We start from the raw sequence: 25,192 nt of genomic DNA on the forward strand, positions 1-25,192 counted from the left end.
AAAAGCTGCTAGATGGTAATCACAGAACCTCCCTCATTTCAGACTTTAATCCAAAAGATGGGAAGGTGGAAACCAGTTGAATACTATGGGTGGGGGAGGGGGACTTTTAAGAGTAAAGCCACTTAAAAGTAGGACCCTGGAACTAATCCCTCAGAGAGTCAGTGAGCTCCCATTCATTGAGTGTGATCAAGCAAAGAAAGGACATCTGTCAGTCATGAATCCTTTCTCTTATATTCCTACAGAGAACAGGAGTTTGGACTTGATGGCCTACTAAATGGACCCTTCTTACTTCATTCAGTTTGTGAAGAAAAGTTGTCATCCCCTGCCCCACTAAAAAAAAAAAAATCAATCTTGTCTGCCTTGTCTCTCATTCTGAATTTGGTTCCGGGACTTCAGGAAAATGTATAGTAGTGGCTGAGATGAGAGATCAAAAATATCAAAAAGTAGATGCCTGGCTGTCCCAGGTTTCCCGTCTCACAATATTAATTAAAGAAAGGAATGACAATAAGTAGCACAGGGCCAGATCAAGACCCTAAGCCAGGAATAAGCCAGAAAATTATAAAATTATAAGAAATTATAAGAAAATATAAGCCAGGAAAATTTAAAGAAACCAAATTCTATATTCATTCATTCTTGGTACGACAGATGCTAATTAAAAGTCTCCCACAGGCTCTATGTAAAAAGGACCAACTTACAACCCCTGTGCCAAGTTAAAGTTTTATTCTCCTATCATTTCCACAAACTCATTTATTTAAATAATGTTTTAATTTTAAAGGCTCATCTCCAGACTATTTTCTCATCTCCTAAACCTGAAACCATTTTCTACCTATCATTTCCAGAAGATAAAAGGTAAAAGGAATTACTGCTAAACTGCAAAGACCTCTATAATGAAAAGACTAAGTTCATGAGCTGCCTCCATGAGGAAAAAAAATCTACTCAAACTGAAAACTATGCCAGAAGATTTTCTTGTCATTTTCTCCATCTACCTAAATTTACACTAAAAATGTTTCCGTTTATTTTTATTTACTTATTCAATTTGTTACGCACTGCAATGCAATGACTCTTGGCAGATTACATGTCTCCCAACTGAGGAAATCATAAGTAGTATATACACAGGCTGAATTGAGGAAAAAAAGGACTTCACTGGGTATTAATTATACTTACTGGAATTTAAATACATCCAATGGACGTAAGTATACCATCTGCATGAATTTATTTTTGGCCTTTGCCCTGAACTTGTCTGAACAGCACAGAAACTACCAGTTTTTGGGACAAAAATTGACAAAAATAACTTGAATGTTACACAATAGATACGTGTGTACACATAGAATTCCTACAGCAGTCAAAATATGGACCAAAGGAAAGAAAGACAGAGAAGTATAAGCAAATATTTATATTTCTTACAGATATTAATGGAATGCAGGAATGACACATCAATTGATTAACTCCATGTTATTCCAAATAACACAACTCACAAATAGTTTCAATTATTTTAATTCTTTCATAAGGACTGAAGAGGCAACATGATTTCTTTAAAAAAATCTGGCAGTATGCAAGAAGTATCTAACTGCTACTCCATATTCCAATAAAGCTTATCATCTTCCTGTTTCAACTACCTAATAGCCCATTGCCTGAAGAACATGAGAACAGACCATAATAACTCAGGGGGAAAAAATCTGTGATTGTGATCTCTGATTGCAGCATCAGAGGCAGGAAGAAGCGTCATTTATAAGAAAAGAGCTTGCAAAAATAAAGAGACAACAGAAAGCAATTAAATATAGCAGGCCTCATTCATATTTATTAAAATGTGGTTAACCATAGTTAAGAATTAGTTCCTTTGCTGTGCATTAGATCGGCTATTCAGTTGGAAAGCATTTAAAATTATATATTGCCTCTGCCTGGCCTAAGGTTTATTTATTTTTTTCACTTAAATGTACACAATATTACAAATTTAATTTTAAGCTGTTTGAATCAGTCTATAAAAAAGATTTGATTATACCTGAGTGTTCTGGCCCCAGTTTTTCCATATCTCAGTAATCTTGGCGGTAATTGGCTGATTAGGTCCCTCACACTCCATCTCTGCCTCAGTTTCCATGGTAATGTTACAGGAGCTATTATAGATGAGAACTTCATCTCTTTCCACTTTAGGGCTGAAACGAGAAGGGAGGTTAAATGGGGTGTCATCAATCTTAATGAAATGCAATTATTTTTACTCTTATTAATCATCGCAAGCCATTAGCTTGTGGCAACTCCAGACCACCATTTGTCAAACTTTGCAAATTTCTGTAATTTTGTTTCCATTCTTTTATTGTTTGTTTTGCTTTCCCTCCCCTACACACATACATGCACCTTTATCTGCAAACCTTTCCAACAAAAAAATACACATAGGAAACATTTCTTAGAGATGCTGTACTGCCAGCCTCTCAAAATAACACACATACACATTCACTTCTAGGGCAGAAAACTAAAGAGAATAGACACTGCTTGAGTCAAAGATGGAAGTAAATCCCAAGTAGCTATTTTTTCTTACTCACACTTAATCCTGGGGAATGAATAACTTGCAACTCCCTTAGGGCAAGTGCAGAAATTGGAAAACCATATAACTGGCTAACTGGTCCCTAATTCCAACTGTGAAAAAATGAGCTCATTTAGGGTTCCAATTCCTGCTACCCAGCTGATAGCAATGATGCTTTCATGCTACCACTGGAACATTAACTTGGTAAATTAATTAAACTTACTTAACAGCCCAGGCTAAGCAGATTCGATATATGTGCCAGTTAGTTTAGTGGGGCCCCTTTCTATACAATCTCTGTTCACATTAGGAAGTGGTAGATGGAGTGAAAGATACTCATAATAATCAGGGGGAAAACAAATAAAGGGTCATTCTTAATTAGCTCTGCTTGTTGACAGCTGCCTACTAGAGTGGCAAGCGTTTAAGATTCTAATATCTATGTCTATATACCGAACAATGATTAGTATGTGTTCCAAATGCATTAACAAATTTCAGGTTTACTAATCCTTAAGACTGTGTGAAAGGCAGTCAGAACTTTGGTGCTGAAAGTTTGGCCTTTCCTGTCATCACCAAAACCAGGGGAGCATTTCCTCATTAGAGTTGCCAACTTCTTTTTACTCCTGTGACTTAAGATGTCACTATGAAAAGATGAATCCCCATCCCCACAAGCCATGTTTGTAACTGCAAAAAAGAGAATAGTTGCAAGATTGCCTTCAGCAATAATTATTGTCTCGGTCATCAGAGGAGCTAATAAAACTGTTTATTAAATCACTCTGCAAGCTGGCCACAGGACTGTTACATTCTCACTTTTTGCTACTCTTTTTGAAATCTTAACACCCCAAGAATTAGCAGGAAATGTACTAAAAATCTGGCCTGTATCCTGGGTACCCAAATCATTACAGATATCCAGACAAGACATCATTTGCTATCTAATGCAGACCATCCTTTTTTTTTCCTAATAAATTAATCCCAATCAAGTAAGATATGCTTATAAACAAATTCATTGGGGCAAGGAGTGTGTGGACAATTTTGGAAACTGTAGAGAAATTGCAAAAAAAAAAAAGTATCAGTAGTAAGATCTCAGTATGGCAGAAAATCCAGATTACAGTTTACTATATAGGAGCTGTCAGGTATACCTTAATTATTGTATATTCAAAACAGAGTGTTGCGCAATTGCAAGCTGAATAGCAATAACTTTCAATAATGTAGCCACTTCCCTGAACATCAGGCCAATGTATGCCATTAAGAAACTGGTGCCTAGTTAATCAGGTGGGACCGTGATCTATAGCTTAAAACCAGGAATTGGCAACATACTGCTTTCCGAATATGGTTTAGTTGCCATGAACCTTAGCAGTGATGGAGTATCATGAAAGTTGAAGTCCAACATTTGAAGGACCACTGGTGGTCTATCTGCCTTAAATCCACAATGCGTCTGCTTGCAAGATCAATGGCGGTGGTGAGGCCCCTCCTCAAGAAGCCCTCCCTGGACCCAGCTGTTTTGGGTAACTATCGTCCAGTCTCCAACTTTCGCTGGTGGCACATCAGTTACCCCAGTACCTGGAGGAATCTGTCTATCTAGACCCGTTCCAGTCCGGTTTCCGACCCGGGTACAGCACGGAGACAGCTTTGGTCGCATTGGTGGATGACCTCTGGAGGGCCCGGGATAGGGGTTATTCCTCTGCCCTGGTTCTCCTAGATCTCTCAGCGGCTTTCGATACCATCGACCATGGTATCCTGCTGCGACGGTTGGGGAGTTTAGGAGTGGGAGGCACCATGTTTCGGTGGTTCTCGTCCTATCTCTCTGACCGATCGCAGACGGTGTTGGCAGGGGGGCAGAGATCGACCTCGAGGCACCTCCTTTGTGGGGTGCCACAGGGGTCGGTTCTCTCGCCTCTCCTGTTCAACATCTATATGAAGCCACTGGGTGAGGTCATCAGTGGTTTTGGGGTGAGTTATCAACTGTACGTGGATGACACCCAGCTGTACATTTCCACCCCTGACCACCCCAATGAAGCTGTCAAAGTGTTGTCTCGGTGTTTGGAGGCTGTGCGGGTCTGGATGGGGAGAAACAGGCTCAAGCTCAACCCCTCCAAGACTGAGTGGCTGTGGATGCCGGCATCCCGGTACAGCCAGCTGCAACCACGGCTGACTGTTGGGGGCGAATCATTGGCCCCAATGGAGAGGGTGCGCAATCTGGGTGTTCTCCTGGATGGACGGTTGTCTTTTGAAGATCATTTGGCGACCGTCTCCAGGAGAGCTTTTTACCAGGTTCACCTGGTCCGTCAGTTGCGCCCCTTTCTAGACCGGGATGCACGGTCACTCACGCCCTCGTCACTTCTCGCCTGGACTACTGCAATGCTCTCTACATGGGGCTCCCCTTGGGGAGCACCCGGAGGCTTCAGTTGGTCCAGAATGCAGCTGCGCGGGTGATAGAGGGAGCCACTCGTGGCTCCCATATAACGCCAATCCTGCGCAGACTGCACTGGCTACCTGTGGTCTTCCAGGTGCACTTTAAGATATTGGTTATCACCTTCAAAGCGCTCCATGGCATAGGACCAGGATATCTTCGGGACCACCTTCTGCTACCACATGCCTCCCACCGACCGGTACGCTCCCATAGAAAGGGTCTCCTCAGGGTGCCGTCAGCCAAACAGTGTCGGCTGGCGACCCCCAGGGGGAGAGCCTTCTCTGTGGGGGCACCTACCCTCTGGAACGAGCTTCCCCCAGGACTTCGACAACTTCCTGACCTCCGGACTTTTCGCCGCGAGCTGAAAACATACCTATTCTTCCAAGCAGGACTGGCTTAATAGGGGTTTTTAATTCATTTTAAATGGGGTTTATTTTTATATTATGTATTTTATATTTAAATTTAGGCCATATGGAATAAGTTTTTTAAATAGTTTTTATTGTAATATATTGTATTGTTTTACTTGGCTGTTCACCGCCCTGAGTCCTTCGGGAGAAGGGCGGTATAAAAATTAAAATATTATTATTATTATTATTATTATTATTATTATTATTATTATTATTATTATTATTAATAATAATAATAATAATGCTTCATACAATTGCTGATATTGCATTTTTATGCAGTAAACCAACATAATTGAGATAAAGTTTTTTGTGTACCTGTATTTCATAATTCCTAATCCCCCCGCCCCCACTTCAGTATTCTGTAGATTTTGCTTTGGACCAGGCGCTATATAGTTGGAAAGAAATGCATAAGATCCCAGCTAGAGTTAGAAAAAGCTATATCTAACCTGAGAAGGAGGCCAGAAAAGTGGACGTGGGATGAGTTGAGAGAGGTCTTGTTAGACATTAAAGAGGAATATGCCAAATTGTCACAGAAGAATAGGAACGGAGTGGCTGCTATAACAACATCAGCATTTGCTTCGATTTGGATGTCACACTGGATCAGTGCTGCACCAGCTGCTTTGCAGTCTTCACCATTCTCTTTTGCAGAATATGTCAAAGTATAAAGAACTGCTATAGATGCTGAAAAAGGAGGGTTGGGGAGGTGAGAAAACATCAACAATTAGAGAAATACAGCCAGTCTCATTTTCCTGATTCCCTTGGTGATTATTTACAATAGCAGTGTGATGAATTTCATGCGATAGTGTTCCTGAAAGACACAAGAAAGCCACCTCAAAAACTGTCTAGCCCAATTGAACTATTTTCCACACTGACCAATCCTGGACACAGTGCTTAGGACATCAAAGGAAGGGGAGAACCACATTTTTTGCCCCTGGGCTGTCATGCCCTTAACTCTTTCACTCCTATCCTTAGTTTTCAGCAGTTATTGAGACTTAATGTTTTTTTTATTATATTTCCAAAGTTAAAACACAAACTTCAACAGAAAAAGGGGGAAATAACAACAAACAAAGCAAAAACTATAGAAGACAAAAATATGCATTAAAAATATATACATATATTGTCCCTCCAATTGAATACTTATATATACAGTATATTTAAGAATATATATGGTTTGCAAAACTAAGGTCTGCAATTGAAAAACTACAGCTTTACTTGACAGGTAATTTGACCTATCTTCTATTTACTATAAAAAAAAACCCAGTTAAGAGGTAATCCAACAACAAAACTAACGTTAAAAGGCCTCTGTTAACAATCTATTACTATATTTCACATACAGCAAGTCCCCAACGGCTTCTAATGTGCCATAAATCATTGCAAACATTATCTCTGATCTTTCCAAGATCAAATATTTTTGACTGATTATTAATAATAAAGTTTTTCCCTAAAATTATAACTGGGATCTTTCCCAAAAATTGCATTTCATTCCCCAAAACCATAGTTCTCTGCAAGTTGAACCCCAACATCTCTTAATGGTTGTCTTCTGATTGAATATAATAAGTCTAATCCATAATAATAAATCTAATCCACAATCTCCATCAGTTTTCTTGAGAAAGTCCAATTCATCACTGATCCATATTGCCATCACTAAGCCTTTGTAAATCCATGCCCCTTTCAGCCTTCTGCAAAGAGCCTGCAATTCTCAAAGCTCTTTCTCCTTCAATTCTGTCAGCAACAAATTGACTTCCAATACACCCAATTGCAACTCTGATTTAGCTGCTGTTACCTATACTTAAGTATCATCCTTAAGTTGATTTATGACTGTTGTTACATCATCAAGTCTTTTATCTACATTTTCATTCATAGCTTGTAAGTTGAAAAGCATTTTTTTTCAAAGGCTTCCAAGAAGATTTTGACATTAGGTTGATGAGGCTCTCACCTTTCCTTTGTATTTCTTTTTGTTGGTATTGTAAAAGGTATGTAATATATCATGTTAATCCTTAATGTATAGTTGTTTTCATTTTAATACAATCCAAATTTCTTTTATACCTGGACTTTTACAACAAAACATAGACAATTCCTCTCAAGGACAAAGTAAATAAATGTTCTGTAACAAAATATATGCAGGAAAAATTAAGATAACATTTCCCACAATAGAAAGGAAATAAAAAAAGAAAATTCCCATCTCTTTAGAATAAAAAAGAGATTAGAAATATATTTAAAACTAAAATAAAGCAGCAAAGTTCTTTTAAAAACTGGTAAAATACAAAATCCTTGCACTAGTCCAGTGCAGATATAAATCAAATCAGATCACTTCCACTACCAAGGAGAAAGTCTTTATGCCATTGGCTTCTATGAGATAAAAACAAAAGTGTTTCCTAACTGTAAAACAAACCAATAAAAAAGGTAAAAAGTTCACAGTCCAGCAAGGGGGTATAAAATAAATTAGTGTTCAATCAGACAATTAATTAAAGATGTAGATCAAAAGCAAAAAAAAAAAGAAGTTCAAAAGTGATGTTTAAAACTGAGGCTTCACACACACTCTCTCTCTCACACACACACACACACAAACCTGCTGACAGGTAAAGATGGAGACCCAACACTCCAAACATGTTTACTGAGAATTGCAATTGTCTAGATTCCTCTTCCCAGGTAAGTACACAATCATCCAATGGTTGTCATGGGTCATTCGTAGTTGCTCCTGTTCAAATCTGGGGAGCGTGCTGGCAAAGAGCTGGCTTTGGCAGCAAAGTCAGCTGTTTGTCGGCAGGAAAAAAGCTCATCCTGTTACCTCGGCATGCCATTTTCTGGAGGACTCCAGCAATGATTAAAACTTGATATCTTTTCAGTTTAGCAATGGAAAGATTGAGGAGCATCATTTGGACTGCGCTTGGGGTATCCATTGGCCTTAATCTGGCCCTGATATAAGTACGCTAATTTTATTCCTCTAATTCTCAACAATATTTTCATAGATAATAGACAATTTTAAAGAGTTCAAAAGGGTGATTTATCCATATAAGCAATCTACCTGTATGTTCTGCATTTGCTTTTTTTGTCTTGTTTTAAAAATCACTTTAAAAAGGGAAGCCATTACACCACCATATTTTGTCCACAGAAGAATGAATTATACTGTTCTGGTATGTTATCTTCATAGGTGAGTGGGAACAAGTTCAGAGACAGGAGCTCTCATTAATGTAGAAAATGGTCCACCCATAAGTTTTAGCTATAAAAATTAAACAATCCCCATTTTTGATTGCCCTGCAGCTGGGCTGAAAATAAATGGCTCAGGGTCTAACAGGGGCAACACTTTGAGATCACTGGAACACGGATATGATCCTGGAGTTATATAAATATCAATATAGAATTGATACACTGCTGTTAATTAGTTAATCCTTGATATTAATAGTTTTGTTATGAATACCACTATATCAATCAAAGTGAATGTTTCATTATACTCTCTCATTATAAACCACCATGGAAATAGTTTTGATTAAAGATTCTACTTCTGTTCTTGTCTGTGACACACAGTGGAAGAAGGAAAAGACATAAAGATTTCAGCACCTTTGTTGTTAGATCTTTCAGAGTTCTACAGAAAAAAAAAATCTGGAACCAACCATAAAAGAGATATAGAGAACTGAAGCAATCTGATTCCAGGATATCTGAACTGCAGGGTTCTCATCGTCCTTATTAAAAAGTCTTTCCTGATTGTTCTAGGATTTTTAGCAATACCTATTGGACTGATGACATCCATTTTTTTAACATCACTCTTTTTCTCAGCTTCCTCTTCTGAAATTATCAACTCAGGTTTACCTATATTTTTTTCCTGCAATGAAGATGATGTAAAGTATTCATTCAAGCTTTTCTGTCATCTCTTACCCTTGTTTAGTGTTCCTTTGATTCTCTTCATCTTGATCTCTTGGTCTCCTAAAATTTCTTCCATTTTAATCTTTCTAGCAATAGATTTCAGAAACCCTCTTTTTATATCTTTTACTAGGTCCTTAACATTCTTCCTCAGAAGTTTGTGTTTTAGGGGTTTTTTACTATTTAAACAAAGCTTTCATATCCTACTTTAATGAGGTTAATCACCATAATGTTACCATCTCTGATGCGCTTTAGGAAGAAGGCAGCAAGAGAGATCAGCAAGGCTTCATATTCTGAGGAATAAAATTAGCTGTAAAATAACAAATGGGGGGTCTTCTTCAGGCCACATAACCCTGCTAGACAAAATGCTTTTTTGCTGTTTGCAAAAAACAGCGAGAGGAAGAGGAGATTAGGTCAGCAACTGTCTTTGCCTATCAACTGTTCCAGTTCTACAGTGCAATAAACAGATGCCAAATTGACACAAATCTGAGACTGGATGGGCTGTTTCATACAACGTACAGTATTGCTTGTTGTACGAACAAATATCTTTTTCAGTCCATGGAACCAGCATCATCATGTATCTTCTCAGAGAAATCCAGACCTAATCCTAACCCAAACAACCTGGGACCTCAGAATATTTCCTGATCATTAAAAGGAATGATCATTTTGATTTTCCCACTCTAGCCTTCCCTGTGTGGAAAAAATGGTCTAAAGATTTTGCCTCTTCTTGACATTCTCCCTTGGGTTCATAACCACATAACCATTGTTGACTATTCTTCTTAGCCTGCCTTTGATTTAGCTCCGCTGGTTTATTGTAAACTAAAAACCTCAAGTATTTCTTCTGTTAGTCAAACTTTTATTTGCAGGCTATTTCTCAAGTTCTGTCTTCTTCTACTAGCAAAAGTAATCAGCTTGTGGTTTGAAGCAACCAGCATAACACATACAATAAAAATAATGAAAACTCTCAGTGCAGTATCAGTAATAGTAATCAATGTTCATTTACTGACATCTAATGGTAGTTTAAAATATTGCAAGATCTAACAATTAACTACATTTCCTGTGAATGAATAAAATCCAACTGGGAAATTCAATGCAATGGTTTTTGTATATTTCATAACTTAGCTGAACTCATTTTACTCTGATCCTTAGAAAATTTATTTTTGTATAATTTAAAGTGGATATTTCCTAAATTATTTACTAAAAAAAAGATATGTAAAATGTTAAAACATTGTGGGAATGTTGGCAAAGAACATTAATCCAGAAATATATATACATGTGTGTGTGTGTGTGTGTGTGTGTGTGTGTGTGTGTGTGTGTGTGTGTGTGTGTGTGAGTTCACTTGTTTTACTTGTTCACTTTGCTGATAAGCAAAGACAGGCAAAAGTTTTGAAAACCTAAATTTACACTAGCTCACTGTTTCTTCCCTGAAAGTGGATATTTTCCATTTGCTCTTGTTATTAACTCCAGGTTATTTGGCATGTTTATTATTTCAGTATTTTAGAGATAAAATAAGTAAATTTATCAAATATTTATTCATTATTAAAAACAAATTGTGCTGAATATTGACCTTACCTTATCTAATTTCAGATATGGATGTTTTTACAAGAACGAACTGGTTTTGTAGCATCCTTTGTCAAATAAGTTTTTGAAAGACAGCAGTCTTTTGTACAATAAATAGTTTCCTACTAGCACTTAAAATATTCCCTCCCCTTCTTTTTCCTTTTTAGGAACAAATTGTCAGCTAATTGATTATGTCTAATGTCTCTCTCTTGGTTCATCTAGCCAATGGAGGGCCCCCTGGTTTCTTTAGCATTGTATCAGAGAATCACTTACTCTGGCGTGTTTCTGTCACCAGAATAATCAGAGTACGTACTTTATTATTTCGACTTGTTTACAGAAAAATAACAAAGCAACCTTACATATAATGCTAAAGAAACATATCGATATACAATTCTACAACTTTGGCTGTTGATTTTAACTTTTCTGGAAGAAGATATTTATAAAGGGAGATTATGGTTGCTTTAGAAAGGTAGGTAGTTGCCTTATCATAATATTGGCAGAACAGGAAAGAGTAACAAGTCAAAATGCATGGCTAATTCTAGGGCATTTTTCACCTAGTGTGCCAGGTATCACATTTTCTAGGTTCTAGAGAATGGAGAGGAGAGGAGAGGAGAGGAAAGGAGAGGAGAGGAGACTCCTCCTAACTTCCTCGTGCACTTTTTAAAAAACTGTGAACACTGTTAAAAATCATTAAAAACATTTGCATGTTAGGGTTTTCTTTCCAAGAAACAAATTGCACAGAAAGAGGATGAAACAGACCTAACAGTCAATAGATATGCATGTGATGTGATAGAAATCAAGATGACTTTATACTTAGTTAACCCCTATAATATTTTTCATGGATATGCCACTTTCTTTCAAATTCATAAAGGTAAAGGTTCCCCCGCACATGCGTGCTAATCGTTTTTGTCTCTAGGGGCAGTGCTCATCTCTGTTTCTAAGCCGAAGAGCCAGCACTGTCCAAAGACTTCTCCATGGTCATGTGGCCAGCATGACTAAATGCTGAAGGCGCACGGAGGACTATTACCTTCCCACCAAAGGTAGTCCCTATTTTTCTACTTGCATTTTTTATGTGCTTTCAAACTGCTAGATTGGCAGAAGCTGGGACAAGTAACAGGAGCTCACTCGTTACATGGCACTAGGGATTCTAACCGCTGAACTGCCGACCTTCAGATCGACAAGCTCAGCATCTTAGCCACTGAGCCATCACGTCCCTAAATTCATACTGAAGGACAATTCCTAATTTCTTACCAGTTTCATTCATTATATTTAAAATAGCAGCATGAGAGTCACACTAATCCTTTGTACCCACAGCAGTAAGAAGCAATTGGCAGTGCAATCAACATATTTTCTTCTTCTATCATTCTTATCAGAATTAACACATTTCAGTCATTCAACTGACCATTCAAAGGCCCCGTTAAGCAGCTCAAATCAGTTGTGGTGGTCACATTCAGCATTTCACAAGGAGAACCACAAATGGTAACAGAGGTATTTCCTGGAGAAAATCCATTTCCATGTATATATATTTCTCCTCCATCAAGATTGCCTTGAAAAAGAAATAATGTGCATAGCGTTTCACAATTTGCAATTGCTAAAATTTGTCATCCATAGCTTTCTATAACATTTTGGAAATGTTAATAATAGTCAATAATTTATATAGTTAATAATAGTCAATAATATATAAAGATAATGACTGCTTGTTCCTTTCAGAAACCTTTAAGGAAAGTAATATGAGTGTTCAAATACTTTGGCCACCTAATGAGAAGGAAGGACTCACTGGAGAAGAGCCTAATGCTGGGAATGATTGAGGGCAAAAGAAGAAGGGGACAACAGAAAATGAGGTGGCTGGATGGAGTCACTGAAGCAGTAGGCATGAGTTTAAATGGACTCCAGAGGATGGTAGAGGACAGGAAGGCCGGGAGGAATATTGTCTATGGGTCACGATGGGTCAGACACTTCAAAATATGAGTGTACAAATAAGATGGCATATAAGTATGAAGAGTAAAACCTTACACAAAGTGTACGCAATTTTCATTGATTCTTTTCAATTTATTTTCTTTTATTCTAGACTTGGAGTGGAGCAGGAGAAAATCTATTTGTTGGTAGGAGTTGTTTTTGGAAAAGTTTTTGAGCCTCTCCAAGACTCACCCAAAAGAGAGGCTTAGCCTGCCTACTTTCAATTTTGATTTGTATACAAAAATTTTGATTTGTATATTTGATTTGTATACAAACATAAATATGATCTATGACCATGATGGCAAACCTATGGCATGCGTGCCAGAAGTGGCACGCAGAGCCCTCTCTGTGGGCACGTGTGCCGTTGCCAGCTGCTCTTCTCGTTTCAGGCAAGCTGGCCAGCTGGTCTTCGTGGGTGCCAGAGTGCTGGAAAACAGCCTGAAAATGGCCTGAAAAACAGCCAAAACCCAGGCCATTTTCCAGGCCATTTTCAGGGCCATTTTTGGCCCGAAAAACAGCCCGGAAAATGGTCCTGAAAACGGCCAAAAACCAGGTATGCGCGTGCCAGTCAGCTGGTCTTCGGGTTTCTAGTGCTCTGGCATGTGTGAAGACCAGCTGGCCGGTGCACATGAGCGTGCCAGAAACCTGAAAACCAGCACGCGCATATGCATGCTCATGCACCCGCGTTCCAGTTTCAGCATTCGGTGCTGAAAAGATTCGCCATAACTGATCTATGACTTGCAAGGAAAACCGTATGTTTATCACTTTGAGGAACAATTTTAATCTAGAAGAAATAGCAAGTTATTTCACAAAGACAACAAGACTCCAACCAAATATAATTCTGAAATTCTAAGTTTGCTGCTATACCGCCCAGGTCTGCTTCTTGCATCAGTTGAATGAGATTACAGACTTCCGCTCCCCAGAAGCATCCACATACTTACCATGGCTGTTTTTCACTGTGATAACTGTCAGGACCGAAGTGAATACCAAACTGGAGGAGGCCCATCCTCTCTGCACAATTCCACCTGTCACATTATATTCTCCAGCAGGAAGCTGAGGAAGCACACATTGCAAACTGGTGCTTTTGCTAGTAACATTGATGCAGGAAGAGCCTCCAATGAAAACGTACATGTCTTTCATTTGCCTAACTTTTGAGATCATTATTGTGAGAAACTGGCCTGTGGAAGGCAGAAGGGAGAGGAAAACTGGGGTGAATTCTTCACTGTAGCTTATTTCCCCAGCAGGATACGACATATTGTCTATGTTGAGCCCCACGATTGCAGTCCCTTGGCCTGAAGGCACAAGGCATTTAAGGGCCCAATATGTGACTTTGGTGAGGAGACACTCCTGATTTCCTACGAGAACTGAAGTGCTGCTCCTGCCTTGAAGTGCTGCGCCTTCTAAGGTCAGGAGGCCTCCACCATTGATACTGAAATTCTGGGGATAAAGATGCACCACAGGAGTAACTCTGAAGATATTGGAGTCTTTCTGTCTCAGGCAGGCTGAACCCCAGCTTTTGCTCAATATTGAAATGCTATGTTCTTTTGCATCAAGGCTGTGCATCTGACATTCAATACTGGTTTTGTTCAAGGAAGTTATATTGCAAGGGAGATGTCCATCCACCTCTATAAGGATTTCATCCACGACCCAAACTAATTTCTGAATTCTGATTAATAAGTAAATTAAGATCCCAGCAAACCTCACAGTGACAGCATCAATAACAAGAGTCTTGTTTGCCAAAAGATGGAAGGAGCAGTCTTCTAGGCAACGGCTATACATGCCATTGACATTCGCTGTGATATTAAGAGCTTGGTGTGCATCAGGAAATTGCTGACCATCCAAAAGGGGATCCCTTGAAAAAAGGGCACATATTATGCTGTGTTCACTCAAGCTTTGGACATCACAAGACAAGTTGCCTGTCAGATTTACCCAAGCAGAATTTGTCCGAGATTTGAGAGACTGGCCAGATATTGTGAGCAACTGCCCACCACACACTGAGCCACGAGATGGAAAGATAGTCTTTATCTGTGGGTATATGGTAAAATGCTGCATCTCAGCCGGTATGTTGGCAAAGCCCATTTGCTTCTGGAGAACTCTCATAACATAGTGCCCTGGTTCTAGAACACTTAGAGGTAAGGAACACTGAGACCAAGTTATAGAGTGGTTGATCTTCTGTACTTCAAGGGGACATTCCACGTGTTCCAGGATAGCTACTGAATTTGTTATATTGACTCCTTCTACACCTAGGTGCAGACTATTGTTCAATAATTCTGTGTCAATGTTTATGATATTTGGAGTCAAAGACATGTCGTAAAGAAAAGTGTAATTCTTAAAGATTTTCATTTGAAATGGGTCTACCAATGACTGGTTGCCTATGTACACTTCTATATCTGCCAGAAGATTTTTGAGAATGCTATTAGAATGCTGAGTGGGTGGTGGGGTCTGACATAGAATTTTATCTTCAGTTAGGCTGATTATAGCACAGGGTTGAAAATCAATCAGGACCAAGACCAAGGCTGGGCTGTTGCTAAAACCTATTCCAGAAATGGTGAGCAATGTTCCACCTAGGAAAGAGATAAAAATGTTAGCGGATGTTAACTTTTTTGAAAATTAATATAATTTGAAAAATTATATTTCTATTGTATTAATTTTTAGTACAGAATAAGATGTCCAGTGAGGCAACCGAGTTAGAGAGAAGCTTGGGATTTTAATTGTTTCAGGCTTTTGTTTTTTCCAGTATTTTAAATTCTCTATATATGTTTTATTGGTGCTTCTGTATATTAAATTCTATATTAGTGGTTTATTGTTCTGAGATTTTATCAATTTACTACAACACTGATATAAACAAAACCTTAATATAAAGAGCCGGGGTGACGCAGTGGTTAGAATACAGTATTGCAGGCTGATTCTGCCCACTGCCAGGAGTTTGATCCCAAGTGGCTCAAGGTTGGCTCAGCCTTCCATCCTTTCAAGGTCGGTAAAATGAGGATTCAGATTGTTGGGGACAATATGCTGACACTGTCAATAGCAATAGCACTTAGACTTATAGACCTCTTCACAGTGCTTTACAGTTCTCTCTAAGTGGTTTAAAGAGTCAGTCTATTGCCCCCAACAATCTGGGTCCTCATTTTACCGATCTCGGAAGGATGGAAGGCTGAGTCAACCTTGAGCCACTCAGAATTGAACTGGCAAGCTGCTGGCAGCTGGCAGTCACCAGATAGCCCACAGTACTGACCACTGACCACTGACACAGAAATGGCAGTAGGACTCAATTCAGCCAGACATTTCTTAGAGAGTGCTGTAAAGCACTGTGAAGCGGTATATGAGTCTAAGTGCTATTGCTATAAAGAATAAAATCATATTCAATCTCCATGTTCACTAACTATATGGCAATATGAAATAGATTGGGTCTCAAGTCCTTCACCCTTTGGTGCCTTATTTATTTAGTGGGTAACCCAAATTCTCCCTAGTAACCCATAGACAATCTATCCACAACAACTATGGGGAAAGAAAAATCAGCACTTATACCAAATAAGCTATGAGGTCTAGCCTATGCATTACTGTTCTGAGTGGAAAAGGTCAAGGGCATGAATGACTCAGCCTTGGAAAGTATTTCTTTCCTCTATCCTGACATTAGGTGCTGAGATGCATCTCTTTGCTTTCTTTGCATCTAAAGGAGATGGAAGCCATTTACTCTTTAGGGGAAGCCTGGAAAACTATTTTGTTTTCTAAAATAAGACTTAACTCCACTCTCCACATTTATTAATTTTCCTAAAATAATTAGCCCCGTGAACTCACTAATGGTAATGTGAGAAAAGAAAAGGAATCGGAAGCAAAAATGGAAAATGAGAGTTGAGGATATAAAATCATATTCTAAAATATTAATTACAAAATAGAAACCAAATGGCTTAGTTCAAGATTTTTCAGTGTAAAGGTGATATGTTATAGTCATCCCTTATTCATCTAGAGGGTTTAGAAAAAACAGACAAGATACAAATATAAGTACTGGACCATCTGAGCTATCCCATAGAATAGACTGCAGGCTTCATCCATTAAATGTGTATTCATATTTTCCAGAGTCTGTTCTCAGTCATTCCAAGTTTTTTCTTCTTAAACATGTATGTACAAAGCAATGACATTATTTACCTTGGAAGGAGCCACAACATGGTTCTATTCTGAAGATCTCTGTAACATACTGGATTAATGGCTCCAATCTGGAAAATAAATAAGACTCTTATTGTTAACTGAATGTGGGAGTTTTTTTCCCACCATCTGCAAAAAGTTTTAATTCAGTCTTGATTAACTCAAATTTCACTTGCCTCAATGGAAATGGCAGATATGATTTGTAAGATATTCAGTTCTGGGTTTGGACATGATGCTATATGTACAGAAATGCATATGTTCTTGAACATTCACCAAAAGTCCTACCTACCCTTCTGCTCAATTGCATGTGATCCTCAGCTGACTGAAACAAATCTTTTTTCCTTCCAGCTTCTCATGCTAGCCTACCAGAAGGTACACTGTTTTCAAATAATAAATCTATTTCTCAATTTTTTTAAAAGAGAGAGAGAGAGAGAGAATAATGTTCTACTATGTGCAAGTTTCAAAAGGGCAGATAAATGAAAACTGCAAATACAATATTGAACATTTCATAATAAGGTAATCAAGAGAAAATTATTTATAGAGCTTTTGGTGTTGCCCAAAATACTCACAGATCCATCTTGTCAACACATGTTGACAGATAGGCATCAGGTTCCATTCCCATTTGTCTTATTATTTCTATTAAAATTCTTTTGTGTTGCAAATTTTAACCATGAAAAATCAGAGCCTCTTACCCACTTGTGTTGAGTGGGAGATGATGGAGGAATATTGAAAGTCTATGCAATCCTTCTGCAAGAGAAGGCAGCAATACACTGATTCCATGATCTGTTACTGTTTGAATTTGAACTGCGATGTCCCCAATTTTGACCTTCACATCAAATGAAGTACAGTTGGAAAATGAAGAAATACCTATCACAAGCAGCTGGCCTCCTGCAATGAAGAAAAAAAAACCCCAGACAATACTTTTTTGTTATAGCTAGTAACCCGCTACTCTCATAACAACCGTCTTCCACAAACCCCGATTTCCATATTCTGTTTTATTTCCACATTGAAAGGTTGACAATATGTTCGTGTTTTAAAACATTGCCTGAAATAAAACTGTCTGCAGAGAAACCCATTTGGTTCTGCTTTTTATCTCCAAAAATACAGTTCTGTAAGATAAAGGGAAGGTGATAAGCAGGACATTGAGGCAAAAACCGTCTTGACAATTTAGCCTCAACACCTGGCAATCAAATGCATCGTACCCTTGATAAAAATCCTACAACAAATCTCAGTGGCTATTATGTCTTAATTCATTCATTCTACCAATATGCAAGTTATATGGGCACTCAGAAAGTATTCAAGGTTAATATGGGATTTTCTTTACATTGACAGTCGTCTCTCCTGTTTGCACTTGCAGCCTTGACAGGTATAATTGGATATTAGATAGCCTCCTGGATCTCTCAATCTTTTTCCTTCAATGATGTGCCTAAGCAAATCTGCCAATTGGAAGCATAATGAACAACTGGGAATGTACTAAGCAAGCATAAATGTTTTATCTAGGTCTCATTGAAAGGAAAACCCTGAAAAGGAAGCCTTTGAGATATTAATGAGAGAATCCTGAGGGTAGCACTTTGTGTATCAAAATTATCCTTCCTGCCCTAACATGATGCCTAGTGAACAGAACAGTTGTGATTTTTTTTAATTCTGAACCACTAAATTTTAATGACTTTATTACCTAAATAGGCAAAACACTTTCAAACAACACACTGAAAAATATAAATATTGGAAAAAAATCAAATAAGAATAGAAGGAAAGAACAAAAAAACCCTTGTTTTTCCCTTTTTACCTGTTATGCCACTTTTATTTCTGTTCATTGACACAATGCATGGATTTAGAGAAGAGTTATAGGTAAAAGCATTGGCAAAGACAGTCAATTCATGTTCATTAATTAGGGTTAGATGAACAGTATTCGCTCCTCCTCTCTAGGAGAAAAAAGAATGACAAAATATTAGTAACATGTCTGCTGTCCATAAAGTAAACTGAGCACCAAGATTATGTGGGGAAAGCCCACAATAAAAAAAAATCTGGCAGATCTTATTCTAAGGTTTTGAAATCAATCTCCCACCTGTTTCTGCTTCTTAGAACTGCTATCCAAGGCACTTCTGACATTGCCAAGATTCTACTCACAAAAACAGTTTGTGGCCAACCTCAGATCTTCTTATTTCAGGTCATAAAAAACAAGAATAGCCAGCCAGCTGCCCAGTAGGAAAAAGTAGGTACATGCAAACACTAAAGCAGGGGTGCCCAACCTTGGCAAACTTTAAGGGTTTAAGCTTGGCTGGCTAGTGAATTCCTATAGATAAAGTCCACAGGTCTTAAAGTTGCCCTCTGCACTAAAGACAGCCCAAGTGGTAGCTTGGAGGACACTAGGAGAGAGGATAATAGACTCCCTTTTTCCTATTCCTTGCTCTGTGCCTTCAGGGAATAGGAATTGGGGCAGATAAACAGCACAGAGGGAGTGAGAATCCACTAAGTGCTACTGTACCACCTTGTTCTCAACTCCTCCCCCAACTAATCTTTTGCCTCAGCAACAGTAGCTCTCACCTGCAATCTTCTTCTTCTACCTTTCATTATTTGGAAAGCAAGAGATTGAGAGCTGGACCACATGGAAAGAGTGGAGCCCTGATGGTTTCACCTGTTCTGTTGTTCTCACAAAGCTTAAGCCTGCTGCAGTGATGGGGAAGAAGTAGTTCAGGGAGCCATCTCTTCTCTTTCTCCCATCTCCTCTCAGTTGCTACAGTCTAGAGAAGGCTTGGTGCCTGAGCACTTTCACCAATAGAGAGTTCCTTTGGGACTCAAAGGGTTTATGCCCTAGGAATGTTCAAAGAATAGCACCCTATCATTGGCTCCTCCCATCCATTTCCTGGTTCATGCTATATACGTTTGCCATGTGGTTTATCCTGATCCTCATGGTGAAGGCGATACCTGCTGTAGTCCTATGTATTATAGCTCAGCTACTGAGTGGGTTATGGAGAGTACAGAGGAACTGTCTTGTCCTAGGAATTGGGGGACAAGATGAGGGAAGTTCTCAGCAATGCAAATGAAAAGATTCTCCTCCTTCTTCTGGGACTGGTTCAGTGGTGGATTGCTACCATTTCGCACTAGATCGAGTGAACTGGTAGCGGCAGCAGCAGGAGGCTCTGCCCACCCACCAGAAGTGCCACGTGTGTAAGCGCACACAAGCATGCACACATGAGCAAACCAGTAGTGACAAGATTTGGAACCCACCCCTGGACTAGTTCCAGACAACGTTGGTGGAAGGAAAAGGTATCTCTGTACCCTCTTTTTTAGCATCTACATAAAGTTCTTGGGAAAGGACATCTGATGGTGGAGTGACTTTGCTGATGATACTTGGTTTTATATCTCCACCCCAGGCCATCTGAGTGATGTTGTAGATATCCTGTCCCAATGCCTAGAGTCTGTGTAGGCCTGGATGGGATGCAACAGGCTTCAGCTCAATTCAAGCAAGACTGAGTAGCTTTGGATGTCTGAACATGTTGATGCCTGGGACTTCCACATTTGCTTCTGGATGGGTGGTGCTACTTCAGAACAGACCAATCCAGAGTTCATGGATTTGTAAATCCAGCTTGAAGAGCAACCATGGTTCAGAGGGCCTTTGCATTCTTCTGAATAAACAAATCCATTTGTTTATTCATTGATTTATTAAATTTGTAGGGTTGCCCATCCGATTGAATTGACCCTGGAGTGGGGGGACACTGCTCACAGTCACTGATGCCCTTCTGAACTCTCATCTGGACTCCTGCAATGCATTCAACATGGAACTTCCCTTGAAGAACATTTGGAAATTTCAACTGGTATAGAGGGTAGTTGATTATTTGGTGCATATAATGCCACTACTTTATGAGTTGTGTTGGTTGCCAGTGTGCTTTCAGGTTCTATTAAAGATTCTAGTTGGCGCCTTTAGAACCCTGCATGCCTTGAAGCCTTGTTACTCATGGGACCATCTCTTCCCAGTTGTTTCTACTCAACTATTCTGGTCTAGCAAGATTGGCAAATTATACTATGAGCTAAGAAATGCAGTGCAGCAAGGCCCAGAATATAAGCCTTTTCTATCCCAGTGCCCACTCTTATGATTCCTCCAGAGATCAGATTGATGCAGCCCTGCTGGCCTTTCATAAGGCCTAAAGACCTGCTTCTGTAGTTTGGGCCAAGTTCCAGATGCATGAAGGATCAGTCTTCTGGCTATGTGGTGATGATTTGTTTTCTCAGCTGCTATATAATCTAATTTTTGTGTATATATATGTTTGTGTTATTTTTTTAATTCTGTTCTGCCACCCAGACTCATTGTTGAGATGGGGAGCTATATAAATTGATTGAATAAATAAATGACAGCTAAATTAGAAATAAATCAGCTCAACACAGTTGAACATAGAAAATAGCATGAGAATACAGAGGTTCAGAACACGTTTTGGAGTAGTATAAAGTCCTCAGTGGAAGTTCAATTAGTTTGTATGCTTGTCCATAACTGCATAAGAGAGAATTTGGAGCTTCCAAATAAGAGTTGAAATTTCATTACAGTCATGGACTAATTAAAATAGTACTGAAGGAAATGCTGAAGGAAATATGTGACAACATGCTGAAATTGACAACTTCACATACTCAATTCTCACAATGTTTGTATCTTGACATTAGTACTGTCTGTATTCTAGTACTGTGCCCTTGTGGAATAATATACAATATAATATGAAGGGAACTCTATGCAGCCTTGTCTGTTCCAATTACACTTAATTAAACATATCCTAAATTCTTTTCTGAAGTTACTGATCAGTGAGTTATATCAGCCAATTTTATTTATAATGAGGCATTTATTAGCTGTGCCATTATACCCTTTCTTATTATTTCTAATTACAGCAGCATGTACAACAATGAATAGAAACACATAGAAAGACAAATAAACAATTGAAATAAACCTACACACAACTAATTTTATATTATCATAAGGAAAAGTAATAATTCCAAAAGGGTAAATAAAACATAGACTCACTCTCTCTCTCTCTCTCTCTCTCTCTCACACACACACACACACATAAACATACACACATGATTTTATAGTCATCAAATCACCACAAATGAGTCTTAATTTTTATAGCCTTGCAATATAATTGAAGGTGTTATTTACCCAAGGAGGAAGCCTGCATTCCATTTTCACTGCATTGCTGGCATTGAAATTGATGGGACAAGGTTGAGAACCAAAGAGTACTGTGTTTATCCCATCTAAGCCTGAACCTGATAGAATCACTGTAAGGCCTCCTAAAAATGTACAAGGCAGGATTGAATGAAATAATTTAAAAAATATAGTATACATACACATAATTGTCATCATCTTCATTTAACAACCCCATAATCCCTTGCTGGGTGGAGTCTGGGCAACTGACTGGAGATAGCAGAGAGTTTAAATGGCCAGATGCCCTTCCTGACGCCCATGTGAAGCTTTGTTCAACATATAAATTCTCAGTGTGCCCAGAGAGAGAAATATCTGCCTCTACCTAGGATCAAATTCATAGCCTCCTGATTGTGAGATGAGAGCTTCACCTCTAGGCCACCAAAGCACTCCAAATACACACACATATAATCCACAGCTATAAAAGGAACACATTCTAGAGAATAAATACAATTACAAAAACAAGAGATTTATCTTGTTTTACTTCCACAGTCATATATGACTCAGAACTACAAATGTGTTTTCGTAGAAAGAATAACAAACAAAAAGAATCCTAGCATTTCAATGCATTTGCTCATCTTTCAACTCACTCTGCCACTGGCACAGATTTAGAGATACACACACAATGCCTTTGAATGGCATTTTTATATATATATAAATGTGCTTATCAAAAGTAAGTATGATTCAGACACACCTATCTCCGAAGCTGTTGAAGGTTCAACAGAAGTCAATCTAGGTGTAATCTTCAGGAAGATGCTACTTTCTCCACTGGCATTGACTGCAAATCCCAAAGGTCTTACCAATAATGTCACCTTATACAATCCAACCGGTAATACATTCATCTGACAAAGGACATTAGTGTGGTTTGAACTTAGAATTTCGCAAGTTAGGTTGTTTGCTTCTATGAGCAATGATTGATGGTCTGCAGTGAAGCCAGATCCTATAATGTGAACTATTATGTGTTCAGTATCTGAAAATTTTTAAAAAATAACATTAATTTATTACACATTACTTCGAGTTATACCAATATAAGACATATAACGCCATCATCCTGCTAAACAAATAATTCCCTCAACACAGTCAAACTATTCACTAAGTCTACATTACTATTAATTTTCTCATCGTTCCTATCACCCATCTCTTCCCACTTATGACTGTATGACTGTAACTTTGTTGCTTGTATCCTTACAATTTATATTGATTGTTTCCTAGTATGATTTGATTGCTTAATTGTACCCTATGACTATTATTAAGTGTTGCACCGTATGATTCTTGACGAATGCAACTTTTATTTTTATGGACACTAAGAGCATATACACCAAAGACAAATTCCTTGTGTGTCCAATCATACACATTAAAATCAACATAAAATACAGTAACAATAGCACTTAAATTTAAATACAGTCCCATAGTGCTTTACAGCACTCTCTCTCTCTGGGTGATTTACAATGTCAGTCCTCAACAAGCTGGGTCCTGACTTGCGGCTGATGTCACGGCGATATTGGACGTGAGGAGTGGGTCTCCACGCTCCCATGCTGAGTTCTCCACTTTAGAAGGCTCCAAAAGGAGCTAAAACCACCCTGGAGGGGTGGTGAAGAAAAGAGGGGTGCCCTGCAGGTTGTGGAAAGTTGCAACCTCTCCCGCTTGTTGCAGGGTTTTTTTTCCCCTCTCCTTCATAATGAGGAGAAGAGGCAGCCAAAAATGGCTGCCGTGAAGCTGGGACAGCCAAGGCAACAAAGAAAGTGCAGGAGCTGTGTAAATGAACAGTGAATGGAACTGGGTGAAATGATTCCTTTTTTACTCAAAATCTAACCTTAAAAAGAAAAGAGGGAAAAAAATATGAAGCAGTCTCTTAACTATTTATTAAAGCAGCAAATAATCACATAGAGAAAAACTACAGACCTGAAAGAAAAGAACTAAGAGAAGAAAAGTTAAAAATTTCAAAACACAGAAAATTGGATGGCTAAATTGGGTAGGCCATTTTTTGGAAAGGCATTTCATAATGCTGGATTTATCTACTTTAATAATTGACTTTGCTCTTATAAATTGAAGTTAAATTGGACTTAATAGCTTTTAGAACTGAGACAATGCTGAAACCTAAATTGAGAGCACCATCTACTGATGAAAGAAAATATACCATAGTCCTTGGGGAAATTTTGATTAGAAAAGTAAACATTTATTTGGAGAACTATGGTGATATTTAGTGTTCTATACTTATCTACCTTACGACTATGGGAGGTTCAATGGTGAGAACAAGGAAGATACCCAAGTAAAGCAATTTTTGAATGCTATTAAACTTATAGAGGGAACATAAGGAGATATTTGGAGAGTTTCCTGGACTACCTGAACGTCTGATTGAATAACAATTGAATAATTGAATTGAATTGGGATATAAAAGAACTGTGACTATAGTATTCTTCGAGGATCAACATTAGGCCTGAACATATGGTTGTTGAACTATTGAATAAAAGTGGACCTTATTAAAATTAGATGCTCTATATGGGGGAAATGAGTGTAAGTGCAAAAGAAATATTGTTAATGTTCAAAAACATTAAGGACTCTATGACAAAATATTTTAGGGAGATAAACAATTTAATGCAAAGCATCAATGGGAAAATAGAAAATATTCTACAAGGGACAATTAATAAAGACCAAGATGCCCAGGAGAGGGAGGAGACAACAAAAAAAATGGAGGAAAAGACAGAACAGATAAATCAACATGCAAAACAAAAAGAGAAGATAGTAAAGACCATAATGATTAATGAAACAAATCAGGGGGAAAGTATCTTATGAGATTTAAAAATGGAATGGGAAGATGCCATTGAAAAAGAGATAGGGGTTTGGGCAGATACCCTGGAGGCTTGGCAGCATAAGAGGATAGAAATGAGAAGAATACTTAGACTAAGCAGTAAAAATGCAGAGGTAGATAAAAACAAAGATCCAAGAAAGGAGTATGGGAGGTATGCCAAAAAACAAATAAGAATTGAAATATTAAAATGAGCAAGAGATGATGGATAGAAAGGAAATGTTATTTTTGGGGTTTCCCCCCTTCTTTTTTTAATGTAATGGGACCTGATTAAAAGTTAGAATAGAAGTAGAAATAAAGATATACATATTATAAAAGTAATAAATAGATGGAAGATTAGAGGTTGAAAGATGGATTTAAT

General features: G+C 38.3%; 1 protein-coding gene across 1 annotated transcript in view; it reads right to left on the bottom strand.

Moving 5' to 3' along the window:
- PKHD1 (PKHD1 ciliary IPT domain containing fibrocystin/polyductin) overlaps nucleotides 1-25,192 on the bottom strand; it is a 292,871-nt gene that overhangs the window by 224,491 nt on the left and 43,188 nt on the right. Inside the window, 9 exon segments of the mRNA XM_058181645.1 lie at nucleotides 2,000-2,150; nucleotides 5,773-6,007; nucleotides 12,147-12,290; nucleotides 13,642-15,264; nucleotides 16,847-16,914; nucleotides 17,536-17,731; nucleotides 18,630-18,765; nucleotides 21,984-22,114; nucleotides 22,720-22,995. Of these exon segments, the coding sequence (XP_058037628.1) occupies nucleotides 2,000-2,150; nucleotides 5,773-6,007; nucleotides 12,147-12,290; nucleotides 13,642-15,264; nucleotides 16,847-16,914; nucleotides 17,536-17,731; nucleotides 18,630-18,765; nucleotides 21,984-22,114; nucleotides 22,720-22,995 (2,960 nt within the window).

This window comes from Ahaetulla prasina, chromosome 1 (genome assembly GCF_028640845.1).
Source record: "Ahaetulla prasina isolate Xishuangbanna chromosome 1, ASM2864084v1, whole genome shotgun sequence".
Classification (NCBI taxonomy): Eukaryota; Metazoa; Chordata; class Lepidosauria; order Squamata; family Colubridae; genus Ahaetulla; species Ahaetulla prasina.